The following is a 21198-nucleotide window of genomic DNA, read 5'->3' as shown; positions in this document are numbered from 1 at the left end:
TCAGGCATTCTGTTCATTCTGAGATTTGGCTCTGAGGGAGCTGGATCAGTGTCGAGGACTCTCCACATGTAAATAAAAGCTGACTTGGTGATGGAATATTCTCTGGAGTTATTTCAATAATGTTCTCCTGTATCTACTGCCCTTGTCGTTCTGGATGGAAGTGATCATGAGTTTGGATTGCATTTTCAAAAGATCTTGGATTTTGGCTGCTACTGCTGAGCGTTGATGGTGGAAATTTAAGACAGTTGAAAGATTTCTCTGTCATGAGTTGTAAATTCCTCAAGATGATGAAAGCAGAGTACTTGTACATTTTAATTCTGATGTAGGTAGATTCTTAATAAGCAAGAAAGATTATCCGGCATGGATAGGAATGTAATTAGATCAGCCATGATCGTATTGAATGGAGGAGCAAGCTCAAGGGGCCAAGTGGCCTATTCCTCCTGATTTGTTGTTTGTATGTTACAAGATTACTATTATTGTATTGAATCAATTTTGTCCCTGACACAAGTAAAGCTTGGAGTGATGAGAGTTGTCTACCTTTGACATAAAGGCAACATTTGACATAAAGGCAAAGTGCCTCTGAAAGTTGAAGGAAAACTTGTCACTGTTTGGAGTGATACCTAGCACAAAAAATAATAATTGTGGTTGTTAGAAACCAACTTGTTCAGCCTGAGGATATTGAGTCATAGAGTCGATTGCTGCAGGAATCCTTCAGGGTAACCCCAAAAAGCTGCTGCTCCATCATCCCTGACCTTCCCTCAGTCAGCAGAGGTATTTGCTGCTGATTGCGCAGTGTTTAGTAGAATTTGCATCTTCTCCGATACTAAAGATCTCCATATGCAGCAAGACCTGGGACAATATTCAGCCTCAGCTGATAGGTGTCAAGTGATGTTCATGCCTAGAAGTGCCACACAATGACCATCTTCAAACTAGCCATTTCCCCTTGATATTGAGTGGCATTATCATCACTGATTCACCCACTGTCCGTATCCTAGGGGTTACCACTGGCCAGAAATTGAATTGAATCTGAAATATAAAGACTACAGCTGCACAGCATTTCAGAAGTTGGATATTCTGAGGGACTTAACTTGCTTCCAAGCTCCCCAAAGCCTGCCCACTACTGCAGGTTACAAATGAGGAGCATAATGGAAACCACTCCACTGACTGGATTGATGCAGCTCCAACAATCATGAAACTTGACATCATCCAGTACCAAACCATCTCACTCCATGGCACCCCACTCACTAACTTAAACATTCATTTCCTCCACAACCAATACACAGTGTCAACACTGCAGGAACTCATCAAGCCTCTTTCAACTGTACCTTCCAAATCTGTGACATCACCCACGTAGAAGGACAGGGGCAGCAGATACAAGTCCCAGCTACAAGTTCTCCTCCAAGCTACACACCATCCTGACTTGAAAGTGTAGCCATTCCTTCACTGTCACTGGGTCTACATCCTGGAAGTACAAATGCACTGTGAATTACCCACCGATATGGACTGCAGCGGTTCAAGAAGGTGCCTAACCCCACCTTGCCAAGAGCAGTTGGAGATATGCTCCAAATGTTGGCCTTGTCAGTGATGCCCATGGAAGCATAAAAAACCATGAGAGATTCACATGGCATATGTCTCATACTTTTTTTTTAATCTTCCTTTCACTTGAAATTCTTGGATTTTGTATAAAGCGTAATTTGTATACTGCATAACTTGGATATTTTTCAGCTTTGAACAGCTGCACTATCCCTTCTTTGCTCCTCCCCCCCCCCCCACACTGCCTCTTTAAATGTTTTTCCTTTTGTTGGTTCCTTAGCCATGTACATCCCTGTGGCCAAGTGTGCAAGGCAGATAGCCAACTCTCCACCCATTACCAGCGTTGCTTTTGGCCACCTGTCAGTAGATTCATGAGTACAGTCCAGGAAAACAGCCTCTTGCCTGCTTCCCCCAACCCTTTCCATTTGACAGCAATGTTTTGATGCCTATCGGGGATTCTTCTAGCAATGCAGCCAGGAAGGTGACATAGAAGAGCAAGAGGCTGTGAGAAGGGTTAGCAGAAATTAAAACTCTGTATCCTGTCACTCTTGTACCTTTCATTAGTGCTGCAGCATTACCATAAGCTTTTCTGGATTAATCTATGTATTCAATTATTTTTATTTTCAAGTATACTTATTTCTAATACACTAAAATTATTTTCTTGGCATATATATTGTATAATTTTATTTATAAATTTATTCCTGCAAAGTTTTGAGAAAAAGTGTCAAGCATTTTTTTAAAATGTAGACAGAACCTACACAGCCAACAGAAAATACCTTGTTTACAATGGAGTCAAAATGTCAGTCACACTTCTTTAATAAAAAAGAATCACGAAGAGAAACTCAGACACCTTATCAAGGCTGAAGTACATTATATCATGACCAAAACTGGATAAAGGGAAGGCAGTTAATGAACACTGTGAGCGGGTTGTGCTGGGGTTTGTTGCCTGGGCAATAGCATCTGCCACTCGAATTTAATAGCCAGGCAGCGCAGATTCAGACTTCATAAACATTGGTTATACTCCCCTGATTAAAATGACTTTTTCTCGACTCTACACTCTTACCCTTTCATTCGTTTGTTCCTCATGTATGCAAGATTTTAATTGAGCAGTTCAGCCACGGAAGACCTTTGGGGTGATGTCTTCATTTAATGTAGTGAAAGGAAAATTGTCCAGCAACCACATGAGGTATTGTCAACTATTATCACTAACTTGTAACTCCTCAGTATATTTAGCATTTTGAAAAATTCTAGTTTGATCTTATCACAATCTACTCATGGAATTATTTTCTCCATTCAGCATGGTTTAAATTTGTGGAATAGACAGTGTTGTCATCCAAGCAGAAAAGAAGAAAAATAGAATAAAGGGATGTTTTATAACGTTCTATACTTTCTAAACAAATATTTTACGAACTTGTCACCTCAACAACAATCATGAAGTTGTTTGCAACACCAAATTGTTTTTCTGACAGGAAATGGCTGTTCAGTTTAAAGGAAATCGTTTGTGTTTAATATACAGGTTGCAAATCAATGGAGCTTCCTTGAACTTTCCAGTCCAACACCCATTTTGGCTCAGTTCAGTATTTTAACAAAACATGCCTGATTAACACCACTTCCTGGCTCAATTCAGAGCAATTTTGGATAATGTTAACTAATCCTGTGCAGAGTTGTTCTGATTGCTTTCACATACTTTATCTTACTTACATCTTTTTTGAATGACGTTTTCTTTTCAGACATATTTTTATTCCTGCTGCAATGATAATAGTGAGGCTTGGCACAGTCTCATTTTAAACAGTTTTTTTTAATAAGCACAGCTGACTGTGCTCCTTGAAACAGCCCCAGTGTTGGTTGACTAAATGAGCAATTCATCTGAAGCCAGGGGCCCTCACTGGGCCATTGTATCCCTCCTGCTGATTGCGAAGGCAGAGGGATAGTGGTGGCAATGTCACGAGTAATTCAGAAACCTGGCAGGACATTGGTTAGTAATTCCAAATGTTATTTGGAAATGGGTTTGAATTCAAACATGGAAGGTGGTGAAATTTGAATTCAGTAGAATTCCAGGATTTAAAAAAATAGCCTAATGGTGACCATGTAAACATTATTAATTGTTGTTTTAAAACAAAAAAACAATCTGGCTCATTAGTGCCCTTCGGAGTAAGTATCCTTACCCAGGCTGGCTTACATGTGACTGGAAACCCAAAGGAATGTGATTGACTCTTAACTACTTTAATGGGGATGGACAACAAATGGGAGTGAATGCCCAAAATCCATGGAGTAATAATACAAAAACGTTGTCATGAGGAAGCATTGATAAAAGGTCTTGAGCTCACTTTTCAGGTTGGAGAAAGTGAAGTGAGTCAGGGAGAGGAACAAAATTGTGATTTTACTAAGCTTGGAGCAGTGTATGATTCCAGAGATGAAACAGGACTTGACAGACAAGCTTACTGGAAATAATAAGATCAGCTAACTGCCCTAGATGTGTGACAGTCTGCACATGGTAATCTGTCTATCTTACACGATTAAGTCCATTTCAACCAGTTCCTCAACTATCCTAAGACACTTGCTGAAGGCAGAGCGGTGGACATGATCTATATGGACTTCAATAAGGCGTTCAACCTGGTTCCTCATGGTAGACCGGTTAGCAAGGTTAGATGACATGGAATACAGGGAGAACTAGCCATTTGGATACAGCACTGGCTCGAAGGTAGGAGACAGAGGGTGCTAGTGGAGGGTTGTTTTTCAGCCTGGAGGTCTGTGGCCAGTGGTGTGCCACAAGGATCTGTGCTGGGACCACTGCTGTTTGTCACTTATTTATATGATTTGAATGTAAACATAGATATATGGTTGGTAGGTTTGCAGAGGACACCAAAATTGGAGGTATGGTGGACAGTCAAGAAGATTACCTCAGAGTACAATGGAATCTAGATCAGCTGCTAGTGGTGGTGAAGTGGTAGAGGATGATGCAATTGCAACATTTAAAAGGTATATGAATAGGAAGGGTTTAGAGGGATATGGGCCAAGTGCCGGCAAATGGGTCTAGATTAGGTTGGGATATCTGGTTGGCATGGATAAGTTGGACCGAAGGGTCTGTTTCCATGCTGTGCATCTCTGTGACCCTAAGATGGACCAATGGGCCATAAGTGGCAATTGGAGTTTAATTGAGATGCTGCATTTGGGAAAGGCAGATGTGGGCAGGGCATAATGGTAAGGTCCTGGGGAGTGTTGCTAAACAAGGAGACCTTGGGGTGCAAGTTCATAGCTCCTTGAAAGTGGATCACAAGTAGATAGGATAGTGAAGAAGGTGTTTGGTACCCTTGCCTTTATTGGTCAGTACATTGAGTATAGGAATTGGGAGGTCATGTTGCGGCTGTACAGGACATTGGTTCGTCCATTTTTGGAATACCACATTCAATTCTGGCCTCCCTGCTATAGGAAGGATGTTGTTAATCTTGACAGGGATTAGAAAGATTTAAAGGATGTTGCCAGTTATAGAGGATTTCAGCTATAGGGAGAGGCTTAATAGGCTGGGGCTATTTTCCCTGGAGAATCGGAGGCTGAGAGGTGACTTTATAGAAGTTTATACAATCATGAGGGGCATATGTCGGGTGAATAGCCAAGGTCTTTTCCTTAGAGTAGAACATAGAATAATACAGCACAGAACAGGCCCTTCGGCCCACGATGTTGTGCCGAACATTTGTCCTAACTTAAGCACCCATCCATGTACCTATCCAACTGTCGCTTAAAGGTCGCCAATGATTCTGTAGTGAGTTCCAAAACTAGAGGTCATGGGTTTAAGATGTGAGGGGAAAAGTTTAAAAGGAACCTGAGGGGTAACTTTTTCTCACGGAGTGTTGCGTGTACGGAATGAGCTGCCAGAGGAAGTGGTGAAGGCTGGTACAATTACAAAATTTAAAAAGCATCTAGATGGGTACAGGAATAGGAAGAGTTTAGAGAGATATGGGCCAAATGCTCACAAATGGGACTAGGTTCATAAAGGATACCTTGTTGGCAAGGTGTATGCTGTTTCCATACTGTATAACTCCGTGATTCTATAACTCTATAATAAGTATGTTAGGGAAAGAAAAATTTTGTTCTTGACTGATACTTTTGTTATGCCTAAGTTTAAATCTTGCCCTGAATATATTACATGCAGCTATGAGTTATCTGAATTCATATTCCCCAGTGCTTGCCATAGTCCTGCCAGACCATAGGACCTCTCCATCTCCATATCCAGCTACCGACTGAACAATGACATCTATTTCAAACCCATCGACTCCCACAACTACCTTGATTACACCACCTTCCACCGACCCTTCTTTAAAAATGCTGTCCCTTACTCCCAATTCCTCCGCCTCTGTAACATCTGCTCCCAGCAGGAGCAATTCCACCCCAGGACATCCCAGGTGTCCTCCCGTTTCAAGGACTGCAATTTCCCCTCCCATGTGATCAACAATGCCCTACATCTCTCCAACTTGCTGTACCTCCGTCCTCAAACTCCACACACCCCCCAACCGCAACAAGGATAGAAGCCCCCAAATCCCCTCATTCCACCCCAAGAATCTCCAGATACAGCACATTATCTTCCACCATTTTTGCCACCTACAGTCTGACCCCATCAACAAATATACATTTCGCTCCCCAACCCTACCTGTGTTCTGCAGAGACCATTCCCTCTGCAACTCCCTCATTAGGTCCACATCCTCCATCAACCCATCATCCACACCCGGCACCTTCCCCTGCCACCTTACACGGTGCGAAACCTGTGCCCATACCTCCCCCTCACCTCTGTCCATGGCCCCAGAGGATCATTTCAAATCCGGCTGAGACTTTCCTGTGCATCCACTCTCCTCATTCACTGCATGTATCATTCTCAATGTGGTCTCCTCTACATCAGGGAGACAGAGTGCCAACTTGCAGAGTGTTTCAGGAAACATGTCTGGGAAACATGCACCAAACAATGCTACCTCCCTATGGCCGATTACTTTAACTCCTCCTCCCACTTCCCCAAGGACATGCAAATCCTGAACACCCTCCGTGCCGTGCCAAACCAAACCCACCTTCCAACTGAAGGAAGAATGCCTCATCTTCTGCCTTGGGATCCTTCAACTACATGGCATCAACATTGGCTTCACTAGTTTTCAAATCTCCCCCCCCCCCCCCCCCCCCCCACCTCATCCCAGATCCAACCCTCGAACTCTGCACCACCCCCTTTGAACTGTCCTACCTGTCCATCTTACTTCCCACCTATCTGTGGCACCCTCCCCACTAAGTTATCACAATTACCTGCATCCACCTATTGCCATTCCCCCCCCAACCCCCTGTACATCTATCCACTCCCTCCCCCTCCACATTCCTGATGGAGGCCTTATGCCAGAAACGTCGACTCTACTCCTCGGATGCTGCCGGACTTGCTGTGCTTTTCCCAGCACACTTTTCGACGCTGACATTCCAGCACCTGTAGTCCTCACCTTCTCCTAGTTGCCGCAGACCATAGAGTTGCCCACTGATTAAGAGAGAGATAATTGGTGGTGGTTTAACCTGAAGGATCATGCCTCAGATCAGGGGACAGATTGAGAAGGAGCATCCTTCATGGCATCCTCAGACCACGGAGGAACTGAACCCACGGCATTGCCATTGTTCTGCACTGCAAACCCAGCTAACTGACCCATCATGCCTTGTCTCTTATATTCCTGAAACATTACCAGGTGTCAGTGAAACAGGATAATTTTCTCAACAATATGGTATTGCTAAAAGCAGCTGAGCTGTATACATTTCAATAAAATTGTTAGTTATAGAAGGAAACTGTCGGAAACAATACATGAGATATAAAACAATTTCTTGTGTGTCTCCAGGCTGTAGCACAAAATATTTCAAAGCTACTTGGATGCTGCCTGAACTACTGTGCTCTTCCAGCACCACTAATCCAGAATCTGGTTTCCAGCATCTGCAGTCATTGTTTTTACCTCATTGATTTTAACCCTACTGCGAATCCTCTTGCAAGGATGCCTGCCTTGGAGAAGTTTTCCTCCTCTCCTACAAGAATCTCAGGGAGTCCCACTCCCACTGCAACTCCCAGGTCATTTCCTCTGCCCTGAAGCATCCATTGTACTCTATGCTACTTTCTCCCCACCCCCCACCCTCCTCTAGCTTATCTCTCCACGCTTCAGGCTCACTGCCTTTATTCCTGATGAAGGGCTTTTGCCTGAAACGTCGATTTCGAAGCTACTTGGATGCTGCCTGAACTGCTGTGCTCTTCCAGCACCACTAATCCAGTACAAAATATCTTGCTGATGGTCTAGTATCCACCTGCCTTAAAGGGAATGTATGTACTAACTTCAGACTGAGAGGACATGTATGTCAGGTTTGACAGCTCTTTTTGAGTGATACACCATTATCCTGTGCACACAACAATCTAGAAATTGTTTTATATTTGACCTAGTTTCTATTGTGTTTATATGAGTGCAGTCCTGTTTGATGTTCGATTGCACATTTGCTCAACAGGGACAAGTATCTCCATCTGTAGTGTCCGTGGTAATGTTAGGTGTTGAAGCTAGAGCTTTGATCTCCATAGGCTTAATGAAACTTAATGTACAATTCAATTAGAGATCCAGTGCAGACAGGATGATGCAAATGGCTATTTGATGAACTGTAGCATTCTGTAACTCATAGCAGCATAACACTACATCATGTTATCACACCACCCAAGAGTTCGCTGCAAGTTATGTGCAGCATCACAAAATACTTTTATATACTATCTTTAAGATGTGTGACTTTTCATTTCTCTATATTATGAATGCTGTTTCTGTGAAGTGGAAGACAAATGCTGCTTTAAGGCAGAATTATTTACAGTTCCCAAGCCTTTTTTTGGCAATAAAAAGATGAAAAAACTTGAGTTTTACTGCTTACTTTGGGTACTCAAAACTATATGATAAAGGAATATCTCACCTAGTTCAACATGAGTTGGACACTCACCTGATTCGCTCGAACTGAGGCCTGAGGTTTTTGTCCCTTCGGTTTAAATTGTGTTGCCACATTCCAGGCAAGAAGGCATCAGAAAGTAGTGGAAAGTTCCATTGACCAGAGAACACCCTCTGAGACTAGGTAAAGGCAGGGAACATCTCCGGTGTGCAGGTTGTGTAAACGGTAATGACAATAGATAGGGACATTGAAGCAAGGAAGGCCTATGCTTTACCAGAGGGAACATAGAAGTAGATCTGTTCTCCTGAGGCCCTGAAGGGAAGTTTTTAAAAATTTTACCTTTTTGGGCCTCTTCTCACCAAAATCTGAATTGGCCTAGAATGTTTTTCACTGCTGCTGTTAACCCAAAGATATTGTACAAGCTTATTGCATCTTACAGCTGAAAACTGATACTGTGCCATTTTCTTATTTAGCTCTGGATATTGTTGTTAAACTAATAGGGCATCTGTTCCAGCAAAGTCTTAGCATCCTCCTTATTAGGATACACAGCTGATCTCTGCATCAGTTCTGATGTTTGTGCAGCGATCTTCCATAGCTGTTTCTCTAGGGTCTGGTAACTTGCGGTACTTTTATTGATTGAAATTTGATTGTGTTCAGACTAAAGCTGATTTGTCTTTCTGTAAGAAGCAGGCAGTTAATGTAAAGCACATGTATTGCCTTATATTAGGCTTCCATCCATAAGTGACACTTCTAATTGTTTGTTGTGGGTCAGTGTACTCTCCCTTAATTAGCTCGATAAAACTCTCCTCCACTGGAGACTACAGAAATAAATGAAACTTGGAATGATGGTGTATTTCAGACATTGTTAATTTCAGACAGTGACACATACGGGGAAGACTACAGCGAAGCAATTCATGGTGCAAACATCTGTAACTAGATTACTGATTTCACTCACTATGTCATCATTTTTGTCATAGCAACTATGCTTAATTTGGTATTATATGCCACATCCGTGGTGTTTTGAGAATAAACATACCATTCCGTCCTGCATATGTTTATCTGCCACTTCTTCGCATGCCTCCTCCAGTCCCCACACCAGCTTCCTTGAAACAATCATTTACTTCTGATCTTGTCTTTGTACAGTCCAAAAATTGGATTGTGCCAGGAATCAAGTGTCAATATCCTTCCTTCCTTCCAGGCTCCCATTCCCATATTTTTCTCTTTACCCTTCATCTCACCTTTTTCCTGGCTTACCATCCAGATCCCAACTCTGTGGTGTAGTGGGCATCTTCTCTTGTGTCAGCAGGTGCTGTCACAGTGAATGGAGACATCTTAATGCACACAGTTCACCCAAATTGCTTGCAACAACCCCTTGGATATCTATGCACTTTACAGGAGACTCCCTAAGTAATTTGATGCTAATCCTAGGGGATGGCGGTCAGTAGGATTCCTGCAACTTTTTAATTTAATTGAAAATCTTTCATTTGGAACTTTGACACAAGCATTCAGGATATCTAAAATTGTAAGAGTACTTCTGTAACATTTTCAAATTAAGTCAAAGAGTTTTATTCTTTCAAGGTATTCATGCTTAAAAATCATTTAAAAATTTTGGGCTGTAAACCATTTAAAAATATTTTTGGAAGTTTATAGTAAAATGATATAAGATATAATTTTTTTTGTTTGCTAAATTAGACACCTTAATCCAACTTGTTTGTTCTGTGTGATGAGCTCTTATGTGTGTATCTCAATATTAAACAGAGACCAAACACACACAGTCACATTTTAAATTATTGCCTGCACTGTTTTAAACATCATCACATAAGAATGCGTAGGGAAAGCCGTGTAATGTACTGGGACTTGAGCCAGGCTAACATCTCAAAATGGTGCCATATAACCAGGGAGATGAGAGAGATATGGCAAAATGTATCTATATTGTACTTATTGTGAATTCTTCCAGATTCTCCTGATGATTTTCTTTGTGTGGCGATTTTACTGGCTTTTGTAATGCCAACTTGTTTACTCTTTCAGTTGTCAGTTAAACTTAAAAGTAAAACAGATAAATATTGATCATTTATTTTTGCAGTTTGCTGTGTTTGCATTGAGTTAGTCTCCTTGAAAGTTTTTTATATGCAGTCATGATCAAATTAACTATATTTACACCATCCTCACCAGAGACAGCAATTCACTGCATTTCCTCTGTACCTACAATAATTTGTACATGTTTCAATTTGCATTTTAATGTGTATAATTTCATAATATTCAGTATAACTGAGCCAATATCCTACAACCTGAAAATTTTAACAAGTTAGGTATATATTTGTTATTACTGTAATCACCACCATACTTCCAGAATAATTTCTTGTTAAAATTATATTTTATTATTGCTGGTATTTTTTAGCAAAAATATCATTTGAAAAATGGTAATGTAAAATAGAGACATACTTATTCATCGTTCCTGCATACTTACAATGAACCTATCTGGTTCATTTCTCCTTTTCCATTTGCTTGACTCTGCTTTCTCAACATCTGGCTGTGTCAAAGCCGAGCTTTAACCTTCACAACCAGCTACACTTGATGACTAGGGCTGTAACATTTGTCTTAATCAAAGATTCATTTTGCTGTACTAGTGGAATCTGTATTAATAGCAAGTTTTCATTTTATTTTTTTAAACCGAAAGAACTGTGGATGCTATAAATCAGAAACACAAACAGAAGTTGCTGGGATAGCTCAGCAGGTTTGGCAACATCTGTGAAGAGAAATCAGAGTTAATGTTTCAGGTCCTGCTCTGAGGAAAGGTCACCTGACCCAAAGCATTAACTCTGATTTCTCTTCACAGATGCTGCCAGACCTGCTTTTCCAGCAATTTCTGTTTATATTTCATTTTTTTTTTACTTTCAGTTACCTCCTGACTTTCACTGTAGGAAGAATTTGGACTACAGAAGGTTTATCAAGCCTTCTCTTTGACAGATTTGCTATTTCAGGCAAATGGTCTAAATTGCACTGACAGTCTGTCTCCAGTCTTTGCTGCTTTTTCACTATGACCTTCTGACCAGGAGTGAATGCCTCATGTATCATGGCTCATCCTCACTTCTGCTTTTCTCTTGCTTCTCTATTGATGTCATGTTTAAGCAAACTAAACCTTGGACAAGGAGCATGTTTGAACACTAATTTGTAGGTGAGCAACTAGTCGTAATATTGGTGTTATTTTGTGAGAGAACAGAAAAGTGTTTAGCTTATGTCAAGGAGAAACATGGAATTTACTGCCTAACTTGTCACCTAGCAAGTAATTCTGCAAAGACCCCTTCACAGTCTAAACACTTTGTGCAATGGGCAACCAGGTGGTTCAGTGGTTAGCACTGCTGCCTCACAGCACCAGAGATCTGGATTCAATTCCACCCACAGCGACTGCCTGTGTGGAGTTTGCATATTTTCCCCATGTCTGCGTGGGTTTCTTCTGGGTGCTTGGAGTTCCTCCCACAGTCCAAAGATGTGCAGGTTAGGTGGATTGGCCATACTGAAATATTGTATTCTGGGTTACTGGTGCTGGAACAGCACAGCAGTTCAGGCAGCATCCAAGTAGCTTCGAAATCGACGTTTTGGGCAAAAGCCCTTCATCAGGAATAAAGGCAGTGAGCCTGAAGCGTGGAGAGATAAGCTAGAGGAGGGTGGGGGTGGGGAGAAAGTAGCATAGAGTACAATGGGTGAGTGGGGGAGGGGATGAAGGTGATAGGTCAAGGAGGAGAGGGTGGAGTGGATAGGTGGAAAAGAAGATAGGCAGGTAGGACAAGTCCGGACAAGTTATGGGGACAGTTACTGAGCTGGAAGTTTAGAACTAGGGTGAGGTGGGGGAAGGGGAAATGAGGAAACTGTTGAAGTCCACATTGATGCCTTGGGATTGAAGTGTTCCGAGGTGGAAGATGAGGCGTTCTTCCTCCAGTCGTCTGGTGGTGAGGGAGCAGCAGTGAAGGAGGCCCAGGACCTCCATGTCCTCAGCAGAGTGGGAGGGGAGTTGAAATGTTGGGCCACGGAGCGGTGTGGTTGATTGGTGTGGGTGTCCCGGAGATGTTCCCTAAAGCGCTCTGCTAGGAGGCACCCAGTCTCCCCAATGTAGAGGAGACCACATTGGGAGCAACAGATACAATAAATGATATTAGTGGATGTGCAAGTAAAACTTTGATGGATGTGGAAGGCTCCTTTAGGGCCTTGGATAGAGGTGAGGGAGGAGGTGTGGGCGCAGGTTTTACAGTTCCTGCAGTGGCAGGGGAAAGTGCCAGGATTGGAGGGTGGGTTGTTTGGGGGCGTGGACCTGACCAGGTAGAGGTGGAGGGAACGGTCTTTGCGGAAGGCGGAAAGGGGTGGGGAGGGAAATATATCCCTGGTAGTGGGGTCTGTTTGGAGGTGGCTGAAATGTCGGTGAATGATTTGGTTTATGTGAAGGTTGGTAGGGTGGAAGGTGAGTACCAGGGGCGTTCTGTCCTTGTTATGGTTGGAGGGGTGGGGTCTGAGGGCAGAGGTGCGGGATGTAGACGAGATGCGTTGGAGGACATCTTTAACCACGTGGGAAGGGAAATTGCGGTCTCTAAAGAAGGAGGCCATCTGGTGTGTTCTGTGGTGGAACTGGTCCTCCTGGGAGCAGATCCGGCGGAGGCAGAGGAATTGGGAATACGGGATGGCATTTTTGCAAGAGGTAGGGTGGGAAGAGGTGTAATCCAGGTAGCTGTGGGAGTCGGTGGGTTTGTAAAAAATGTCAGTGTCAAGTCGGTCGTCATTAATGGAGATGGAGAAGTCCAGGAAGGGGAGGGAGGTGTCAGAGATGGTCCAGGTAAATTTAAGGTCAGGGTGGAATGTGTTGGTGAAGTTGATGAATTGCTCAACCTCCTCGCGGGAGCACGAGGTGGTGGTAATGCAGTCATCAATGTAGCGGAGGAAGAGGTGGGGAGTGGTGCCGGTGTATTAAGGAAGATCAACTGCTCTACGTAGCCAACAAAGAAACAGGCATAGCTGGGGCCCATACGTGTGCCCATGGCTACCCCTTTGGTCTGGAGGAAGTGGGAGGATTCAAAGGAGAAATTGTTCAGTGTGAGGACCAGTTCGGCCAAACGAATGAGAATGTCGGTGGAAGGGTACTGTTGGAGACGTCTGGAGAGGAAAACACGGAGGGCTTGGAGGTCCTGGTCATGGCAGATGGAGGTGTAGAGGGATTGGATATCCATGGTGAAGATGAGGCGTTGGGGGCCAGGGACACGGAAGTCTTGGAGGAGATGGAGGGCGTGGGTGGTGTCTCAAACGTATGTGGCGAGTTTCTGGACTAGGGGGGATAGGACAGTGTCGAGGTAGGTAGAGATGGGTTCAGTGGGGCAGGAGCATGCTGAGGCAATGGGTCAGCCAGGGTGCTCAGGCTTGTGGATCTTGGGAAGGAGGTAGAACCGGGCAGTGCGGGGTTCCCGGACTATGAGGTTGGAAGCTGTGGGTGGGAGATCTCCTGAGGTAATGAGGTTCTGTATGGTCTGGGAGATGATGGTTTGGTGATGGGGGGGGTGGGGTCATGGTCGAGGGGGCAGTAGGAAGAGATGTCCTCGAGTTGAAGTTTGGCTTTAGCGGTGTAGAGGTCAGTGCGCCAGACTACCACTGTGCCCCCTTTATCCGCTGGCTTGATGGTGAGGTTGGGATTGGAGCAGAGGGATTGGAAGGCTGCGCGTTGTGAGGGTGAGAGGTTGGAGTGGGGGAGGGAGGTAGACAGGTTGAGGCGGTTAATGTCCCGGCGGCAGTTGGAAATGAAGAGGTTGAGGGCAGGTAATAGGCCAGCGCGGGGTGTCCAGGTGAATGCAGTGTGTTGGAGGTGGGCGAAGGGGTCCTCGGAAGGTGGGCGGGAGTCCTGATTGTGAAAGTAAGCTCGGAAGCGGAGGCGACGGAAGAATTGTTCGACATCACGGCGTGTATTAAATTCATTGATGCGTGGACGGAGGGGGATGAAGGTCTGTCCTTTGCTGAGGACAGATCGTTCATCCTCAGTGAGAGGGAGGTCTGGGGGGATGGTGAAAACTCAGCAGGGCTGGGAGCTGGGATCTGGTGTGGGTGTAGAGCTGGGAGTGGGGGCGGAACCTGTAACTGGAGTGGGTGTGATGGTGGGGGGAATGGGGGTGGAGTCATGAGCAGGGGTAGTGTTCCCCTTGGGGTTCTGGGGGGTGGGGATAGTGACAGTGGGGTCTATGGGGGGCATGTCAGCAGAATGCAGGTGAGTGGCGCTGGTGGGGGCAGAAGTGGTGGTGACCACGGCAGTAAGGGTGGCGGGAGTCACTGAGCATGTGGCATCAGCGATGATGTGAAGGGCAGAAGTGATGTCAGGTGTGATGCACTGAAATTGTCCATAGTGTTAAGGGATGTATGGACTAGTGGATTAGCCATGGTGAATGTGGGGTTTCAGGATATGGCCGGCTCTTGGAGGGTCAGTGCTGACTCGATGGGCTGATGGCCGCCTTCTCCACTAAATGGATTCTATGATTCTTATTTTTTAAAAATTGATATTGGATGACACAGTGTTATTAGATTGAGTTTGATTTGATTCATTCTTTATTTGAAGAATTTTAAAGTCTACTGACATGAACTCTGGAACACTATCTGACAGATAACACCTTTGGCAACCCTTTAAGTTACAAACTAATCTCTCAAAACCTCAAAAATGTTGTCACTTGTAGAGCTGGAAATAGTCCCAATATGTACCAACGTACTATAGGTATTGACTGAAACTTTCCTTTCCACTTTAAAGAAATTGATATGTACTTGTTTTCTCAGTTTTCTTGTGTTTGACCACATAATGATTAGCTCACATTCTAAGACGTACAACTTTTAAACCAACTTTGCAACATCTCTAACTTTAGGTAGCAAAAGTTGCTTATTGCTTCCAACCAGACTATCCCTGTGTGCATTTAATGAACTTGCTCTTGCACTCTCTAAACCTTGGTACTCTCTAAATCTCACAAGAGAGCCTCGATCAATATTCAGTTCACTTCTACGTGTGAAATCCTCTTGCAATTTTTCATCATACTCTTTAAACCAATGTTTGATGTCATCATTGAGCTCTATAGCGAGCCTACATGGTTCCAAGTTTCTTCGCAAATTTTATGGCATATTATTTTTGTATGTAAAGTAATTCACAAGCAGCTCAAATGGTAGAAACAAATCTGTCTATATCCATAATCTTAAATGAATGTCCACATTTGCATGATCTGCTGACTTTATAATATTTAACTTCATATTAATGGCTAATTTTATCAATTTGTCCTCCTAGTTCGAAGATCACTGTTCTCTTTTCGTGTTTTGATGATTTCAGATACATTCTTACTAATCATTACTGTCAATGACTCAGTCCAGTTTAATGACATCGTTAATTTCTTTGCTAATTTCCTTGTCAATTGGGATATTTTATCCTCTTTCAGTACTACTGATGGCAAATAATAGAATCAAATATATTCTGATCTGACAGTAACTTCTCCAAACACAAGAATACAGTTATTGGAATGACTAGTCAATCGTGTCCCAGTTAAGCATAACTAAATGTGACTTAGTAATCACCTGAGAAAGTAGACATAAATGAGAGATATCACAATGTCAGTAAGTTATGAATCTGAGGATCTTTTTGAATGTGAACACTGGAATTTTATCATTAGTCATATTATTCTCATCTTCCATATGTTGTTTTCTTTTTGCACACTGAGCACAAATCAATTTTCCTGCTTGATAGCATCAAAGTCTGTTTTCAAAACTATTATAAACAATAGTGAGGAGTTGGAGGCTCCTGAACTGGCTTTAGATCTATTATAAACTCAATTTGAGGCGCTTTTGTGCCTTGGCACCTGACTGTGATCGGGGGCAGGGTTACTGCCCAGATATGACTGCCTTCTCACTTTGCCTAGAAATGGAATATTTACATGGTGACCACAGCAGTGGTAACATCTAAATTTCTGACTGAGAGACCATGAACCTGGCTGCTGTAGCCTGGACCTTGCTGAAATCCAGTGGACTTCCCCTGCTGGCTTTGGAAAATGACTCCTTTGCAAATATCTCTTGCTGCCATTTCCGTGCCAATGGCCTTAAAGCAGGTCTGTTTCCATGGCAGCTTATGGTCTTTGTGCAAAAATGTCACATGCATTTTATTGTTTCTTTTATTGTTCCTCTTTCAAACTCTGATTTTGAAGCTCTTGCCATACACACAGTGACAAGAGAGTTTCTTTAATTTGAACAACAATCTACAACAGTTTCGCTGAGCAGCTGCTTTCTTTCATTGCAAACTCGTTCTTAGTGATACCAGAATACACTGTCTTAGTACTAGGGTTCTTTTGGCAACCTTGGTGAACCATCATTTCAAAAGCAGCTGGTCCCATCATGGTGAGAAAGGCATTCACTTTTAATTTATTCGTTCACAGGATGAGGATGTCGCTGGCTCAACCAGCATTTATTTCCCATCCCAAATTGCTCAGAAGGTCTCGAGTCACATAGTCCAGTTTCCTTACTTAAAGGACATTCATGAGCCACATAGGTTTTTCCAACCATTTGTAACGGACTCATGGTCATCATTAATTCCACATTTTTTTTTGTTGAATTCAAATTCCACCATGTGCCATGGCAGGATTCAAACTCAGGACCCCAGAACGTTACCTGGGTCTCTGGATTAACAGTCAAGCCAAATGAAGTTTTATCTCTTGGGAGCCAATAGATTCTGTGCTATAAGTACATTTGTAGTATTGAACCAGATTATAGCAATATATACTTCTCCAAATATGGAACTTTTTCGAGCAACAATGAAAGTGATTTGCCTCTGACATCTGATAAGAGCATTCTTCTCAGTACTTTGATTCATTAATCAGAAAGGTAGGATTGATGGTTATGGTCTAGTACTGGACCAAAAGCTATTTGATACAGTACTGTTCAACTAATCAAAAACTGCAATGTATTTAAAATGAGTTAAAGAAAAGATTTGCTTGTTGGAAGCATTCCTTGTATTTCAAGTCAGTAAAATCCACAATAGGTGAAATGATAATCCACGTGCCAAAAAATGTAGGCTGGAGCATACTATTAGTATGAAATACTATTTCATTTGTTTTTTGTAATAGCTACACTGTCTTTTGAGTACAACACATGCTTTAGGTTCAAGTAGACTCACATTATTGTTAATAATTACTTTCTGAAGTACTGTGTTCAAGAAGGAGCTTGACATTTTCTTGATGGATTATACCGGGAGCTGGAAATTCAGGTCAGTTTGGGAATGCGGGTGGACAATTGTAGTTTGCGCAGAGTTAGGTGGAGAGGAATTGACCCAGCGTTAATCCAAACTATGGAGTCCCATGCTTATTTGCCTGGGGTCCTTGCACTAGGAGTAATTGAGAGAATCAAATAAATTACAGCATCTTAAACCTAAGATTTTTTTTGTCTTTTGGGAATGAGTGAGTGCATTAAAAACCAAGTTCTTAATCCATGACCCTTTTCATCTTCTCTACTTTCAATAGCAGTACCAGTTTACAACTGACTGCACTTCTCTAACTAAGCAGCTTTGTTTATTAGAGATAATTGCGTGCACGACATATTAAAAAGTTGGGATTTAATGAAAGAAGGGAATAGGGTGCGTGACTCAATTAACTACTCAGCATGTGGTTGCCAACTATTTTCCAGAATGTGTTCTGAGTAGCTAGTATGGGCCACTGGTTCTGTGTTTTTGAAATAGTTTATGTATCATGAAATGCACCCTATGCAATGGTTAGAATTCTAATAAAAATAACACCTCCCGCTTTTTCTTTCAGAGCTCCCTGAAGAAAAGAGGTAGCCGCGTTGCTACAAAACCAGAAAAGAAGCCCATGCTGCAGGTACCAAAACAATTTTATTCAGTGGTGGCAATATCAATGATTTGCTATAAATTATTTTAAATATAAGGCTTGCAGCTGTATAAATGTGAAAATGTTTAACTGCCCGACTGATAGGATGTGGTTTGAGTTTCCTTGGTTTTGTGTTTGGACAGGCACAAGTGCTTTAAAGGAGGTACTAAGCTTATCTGTTTTAAATTAAGATGGGAGTAAAACAGCAGAGAAAACTGCTCAAGCAAACAGTGTAATAGGAGTGTAATTAGAAAGGCAATCTGAGACATTTTATTCTGTAACATGTTGATTTTTCGTGAACTTTAAACTCTTTAAAGTTTAAGAGTTTTAAGCTAAAATGAGCAGACTTGATTTGATGTGTCATTTGTGTTCATATTTGGCAATGTTCTTAAGAATACCACATTAAAGGTAGTTTCACAACTGTTGCTACAGTTCAAAACATGTTGACAATCAGTTAGGCTGTTTCAAATGGGCTCTCCTTGGGCAAGCAAGCTGCTTGGGAAGATTTCTTAAAAATGCAATTGCAGCCCTTTGATAACAGTCTACACCACAATCATCTCCTTCAATGGCAACATTGACAGATATATGATTCATTGGTCCATCCTAGAACAAGATAATGGTTAGTGTAGGAAGGTACAGAAGAATGTCAGAGTTCTGTTGTAAAATAATTTTACTGCTAAATTTAAGAGATATCGTTTTTCGCTTTAGAATTACAGGCATTATTTGAGATATTAGGCAATTGGGAACTCCCTGGCAAAGTTTGCAGCCTTCCCTGATAGATTCAGCAGGTTAAAACAAGTCCATGATCCTTGGATTATAGCTTAGTGTTCCTTGCAAACATGATTACACAATTTTTAAATATCTTTTTAAAAATACTGCAGCTCAGATTTTGCATAACAGTCTTTTGTGTTTCATTCACGAGGGTAACATTCTCTCTGCTATGTTCCTTCTTTTCCCAAATCTGTTTATCCTAGAAATCAACCAGTACTTGTTCGATATCTTCCAAGCCAAGTGTTTGTAGTATCAAGGGAATATCTTGCCCTCTAATTCAAACCCTCCTCCATGACAATTGACTAGAAAGTACTTGCTTGCGTCTAATGTCAACAGCAGGAAATTACAAAACCAAGGTGGCCACCGTACCTTTCATGTTGTAACATTGCTCAACATAGCATGATCCTACTTTCATTTGCCCTTAAGCTTGACTTGCAATTTAAATAGTCGTGAGTCAAGATAATCTGAATGAGTTTGCCTTGCAAATATGTGCAGTGTTGATAATTTTTCTTGATTAAATATAGGAGGATAGTGCTGATCTGAAATGTCAGCTCCATTTTGCCAAAGAAGAAGCAGCTGTGATGTGCAAAAAGCTGACCAAGTTAGTAAAAGAGAATGAAAACATGCGAGAGGAGCTAGTGAAGTACAGCTCTCTCTATGGTGATTTGGACAATGCGGTGTCTATTGGTGACATTGGAGAATCTCCTCATGTCAGAGAAGCTGAGCTAAAATTGCATCTAAAGCTGGTCGAAGAAGAAGCCAACATTTTGAGCAGAAGAACAGTTGAGCTGGAGGTTGAAAACCGTGGACTGAAAGCCGAAATGGATGATCTAAAGGGTCACAGTGAGAAAGACTCCTCAAACCAGGATATCAGACTGGGAATTACCAGCACAAGCTACGGTGAGTTTGGGGAGAATGTTGGGGAGCTCAGGCGTCACCTTCAGTTTGTGGAAGAGGAGGCAGAGCTTCTGAGGCGATCCTTAATTGAGATGGAGGACCAAAATAAGCACCTCATGAATGAACTGAATAGATATAAATCTGAGTCCAATCAGGAGTCGTCATGGTCAGATAGTTGTCCCTCGTTGACCGAACCTTCTCAAGAAGAGCTAATGACAGCAAGACTCCAAATCAATGACCTCAATGGGAAAGTCAAAAAGCTGGAATATGAGAATCGTGTGCTCGTTTCAAACCTTCAGCGTTATGACTTGGCATCCTACCACTGCCAAAAATGTTCCCGAGAGCTTGATGCTGACATTAGTGACTCTGCAGAGATGTCTTCACCCCAGCCAAGGAGAGAAGTACCAGTTGGAGGAGAAAATGATTCAAGGGAAACCCAAGAGAGAACCTCTGGTAGTGGAAGCAGCAGAATTGCTGATCATGATGATGTTGCTGCAAAATTCTTTGGAAGAAAAGACCTGGAGATTCTGTTTAGCATTAAAGATCAAGCTGAACTTGTTCGCGAAGTCATTGATCTCTTAATTTCAGACACAAGTGGCTTAAATTCTGGTGTTAAGCTTTGTTCAACTATTGATTTGCCAAATCAATCCTTCAGTGAAAGTAATGATGAAGCTGCTAATGCCAATGATCCTAAACTAATGAGCAGCATTAATTCAAGGCTACTTGGCTTAAAGACTGAGTTGGCATCAGTTACTGAGAAAATTGATTGTCTGGGCGAAACTATCAGAGAAGAAAGCAGAAGTTTGTCCCCTTTACCCCATCTAACAGAATCAGCAAGCTTTCTATCCACAATGACAACAATGTCTCAGGACTTGCCCATGGATTCTGTTGGAAAAGACTTTGCAGCAGATTTAAAGGTAAAAGAATCTTTCTCCTGCACCTTCTTGTTCCTGTGATAATTCCTGGTTTGTCATGCTACACAGTTGAAATAACAATAGTATTAAAAGTTTTCTAAAGTGAACCCTCAATTAAGTTTCTCTAACATTAACAACAGAAGAGCTAACAACTCATTGCATGCAACCAACACCTTAAATCAGCATGGAGCTTTGTACCAATGAAGTGTGCATGGTACAAGAAAATGATGCATGTGTATGAATGAATGGAAAAAATTAAGCCATTGTGCTTATTTTGGTCCTCTATCTCAATAAAGCCAATT

At 42.2% G+C, this 21198-nt stretch overlaps 1 protein-coding gene across 4 annotated transcripts in view; it reads left to right on the top strand.

Annotated features, from left to right (window-relative positions):
• LOC140463093 (microtubule cross-linking factor 2-like) overlaps nucleotides 1–21198 on the top strand; it is a 121816-nt gene that overhangs the window by 33028 nt on the left and 67590 nt on the right. For all 4 annotated transcript variants that reach the window (XM_072556807.1, XM_072556806.1, XM_072556808.1 and 1 more), the window contains exons 4-5: nucleotides 18243–18305; nucleotides 19610–20899. In XM_072556807.1, coding sequence (XP_072412908.1) covers nucleotides 18243–18305; nucleotides 19610–20899 — 1353 coding nt within the window. The remainder of the gene's footprint in view (nucleotides 1–18242; nucleotides 18306–19609; nucleotides 20900–21198) is intronic.

This window comes from Chiloscyllium punctatum, chromosome 37, assembly GCF_047496795.1.
Source record: "Chiloscyllium punctatum isolate Juve2018m chromosome 37, sChiPun1.3, whole genome shotgun sequence".
NCBI classification, from domain to species: domain Eukaryota; kingdom Metazoa; phylum Chordata; class Chondrichthyes; order Orectolobiformes; family Hemiscylliidae; genus Chiloscyllium; species Chiloscyllium punctatum.
Note: the sequence above shows the minus strand (reverse complement) of the source record. Positions and strands in the feature narration are given on the sequence as shown.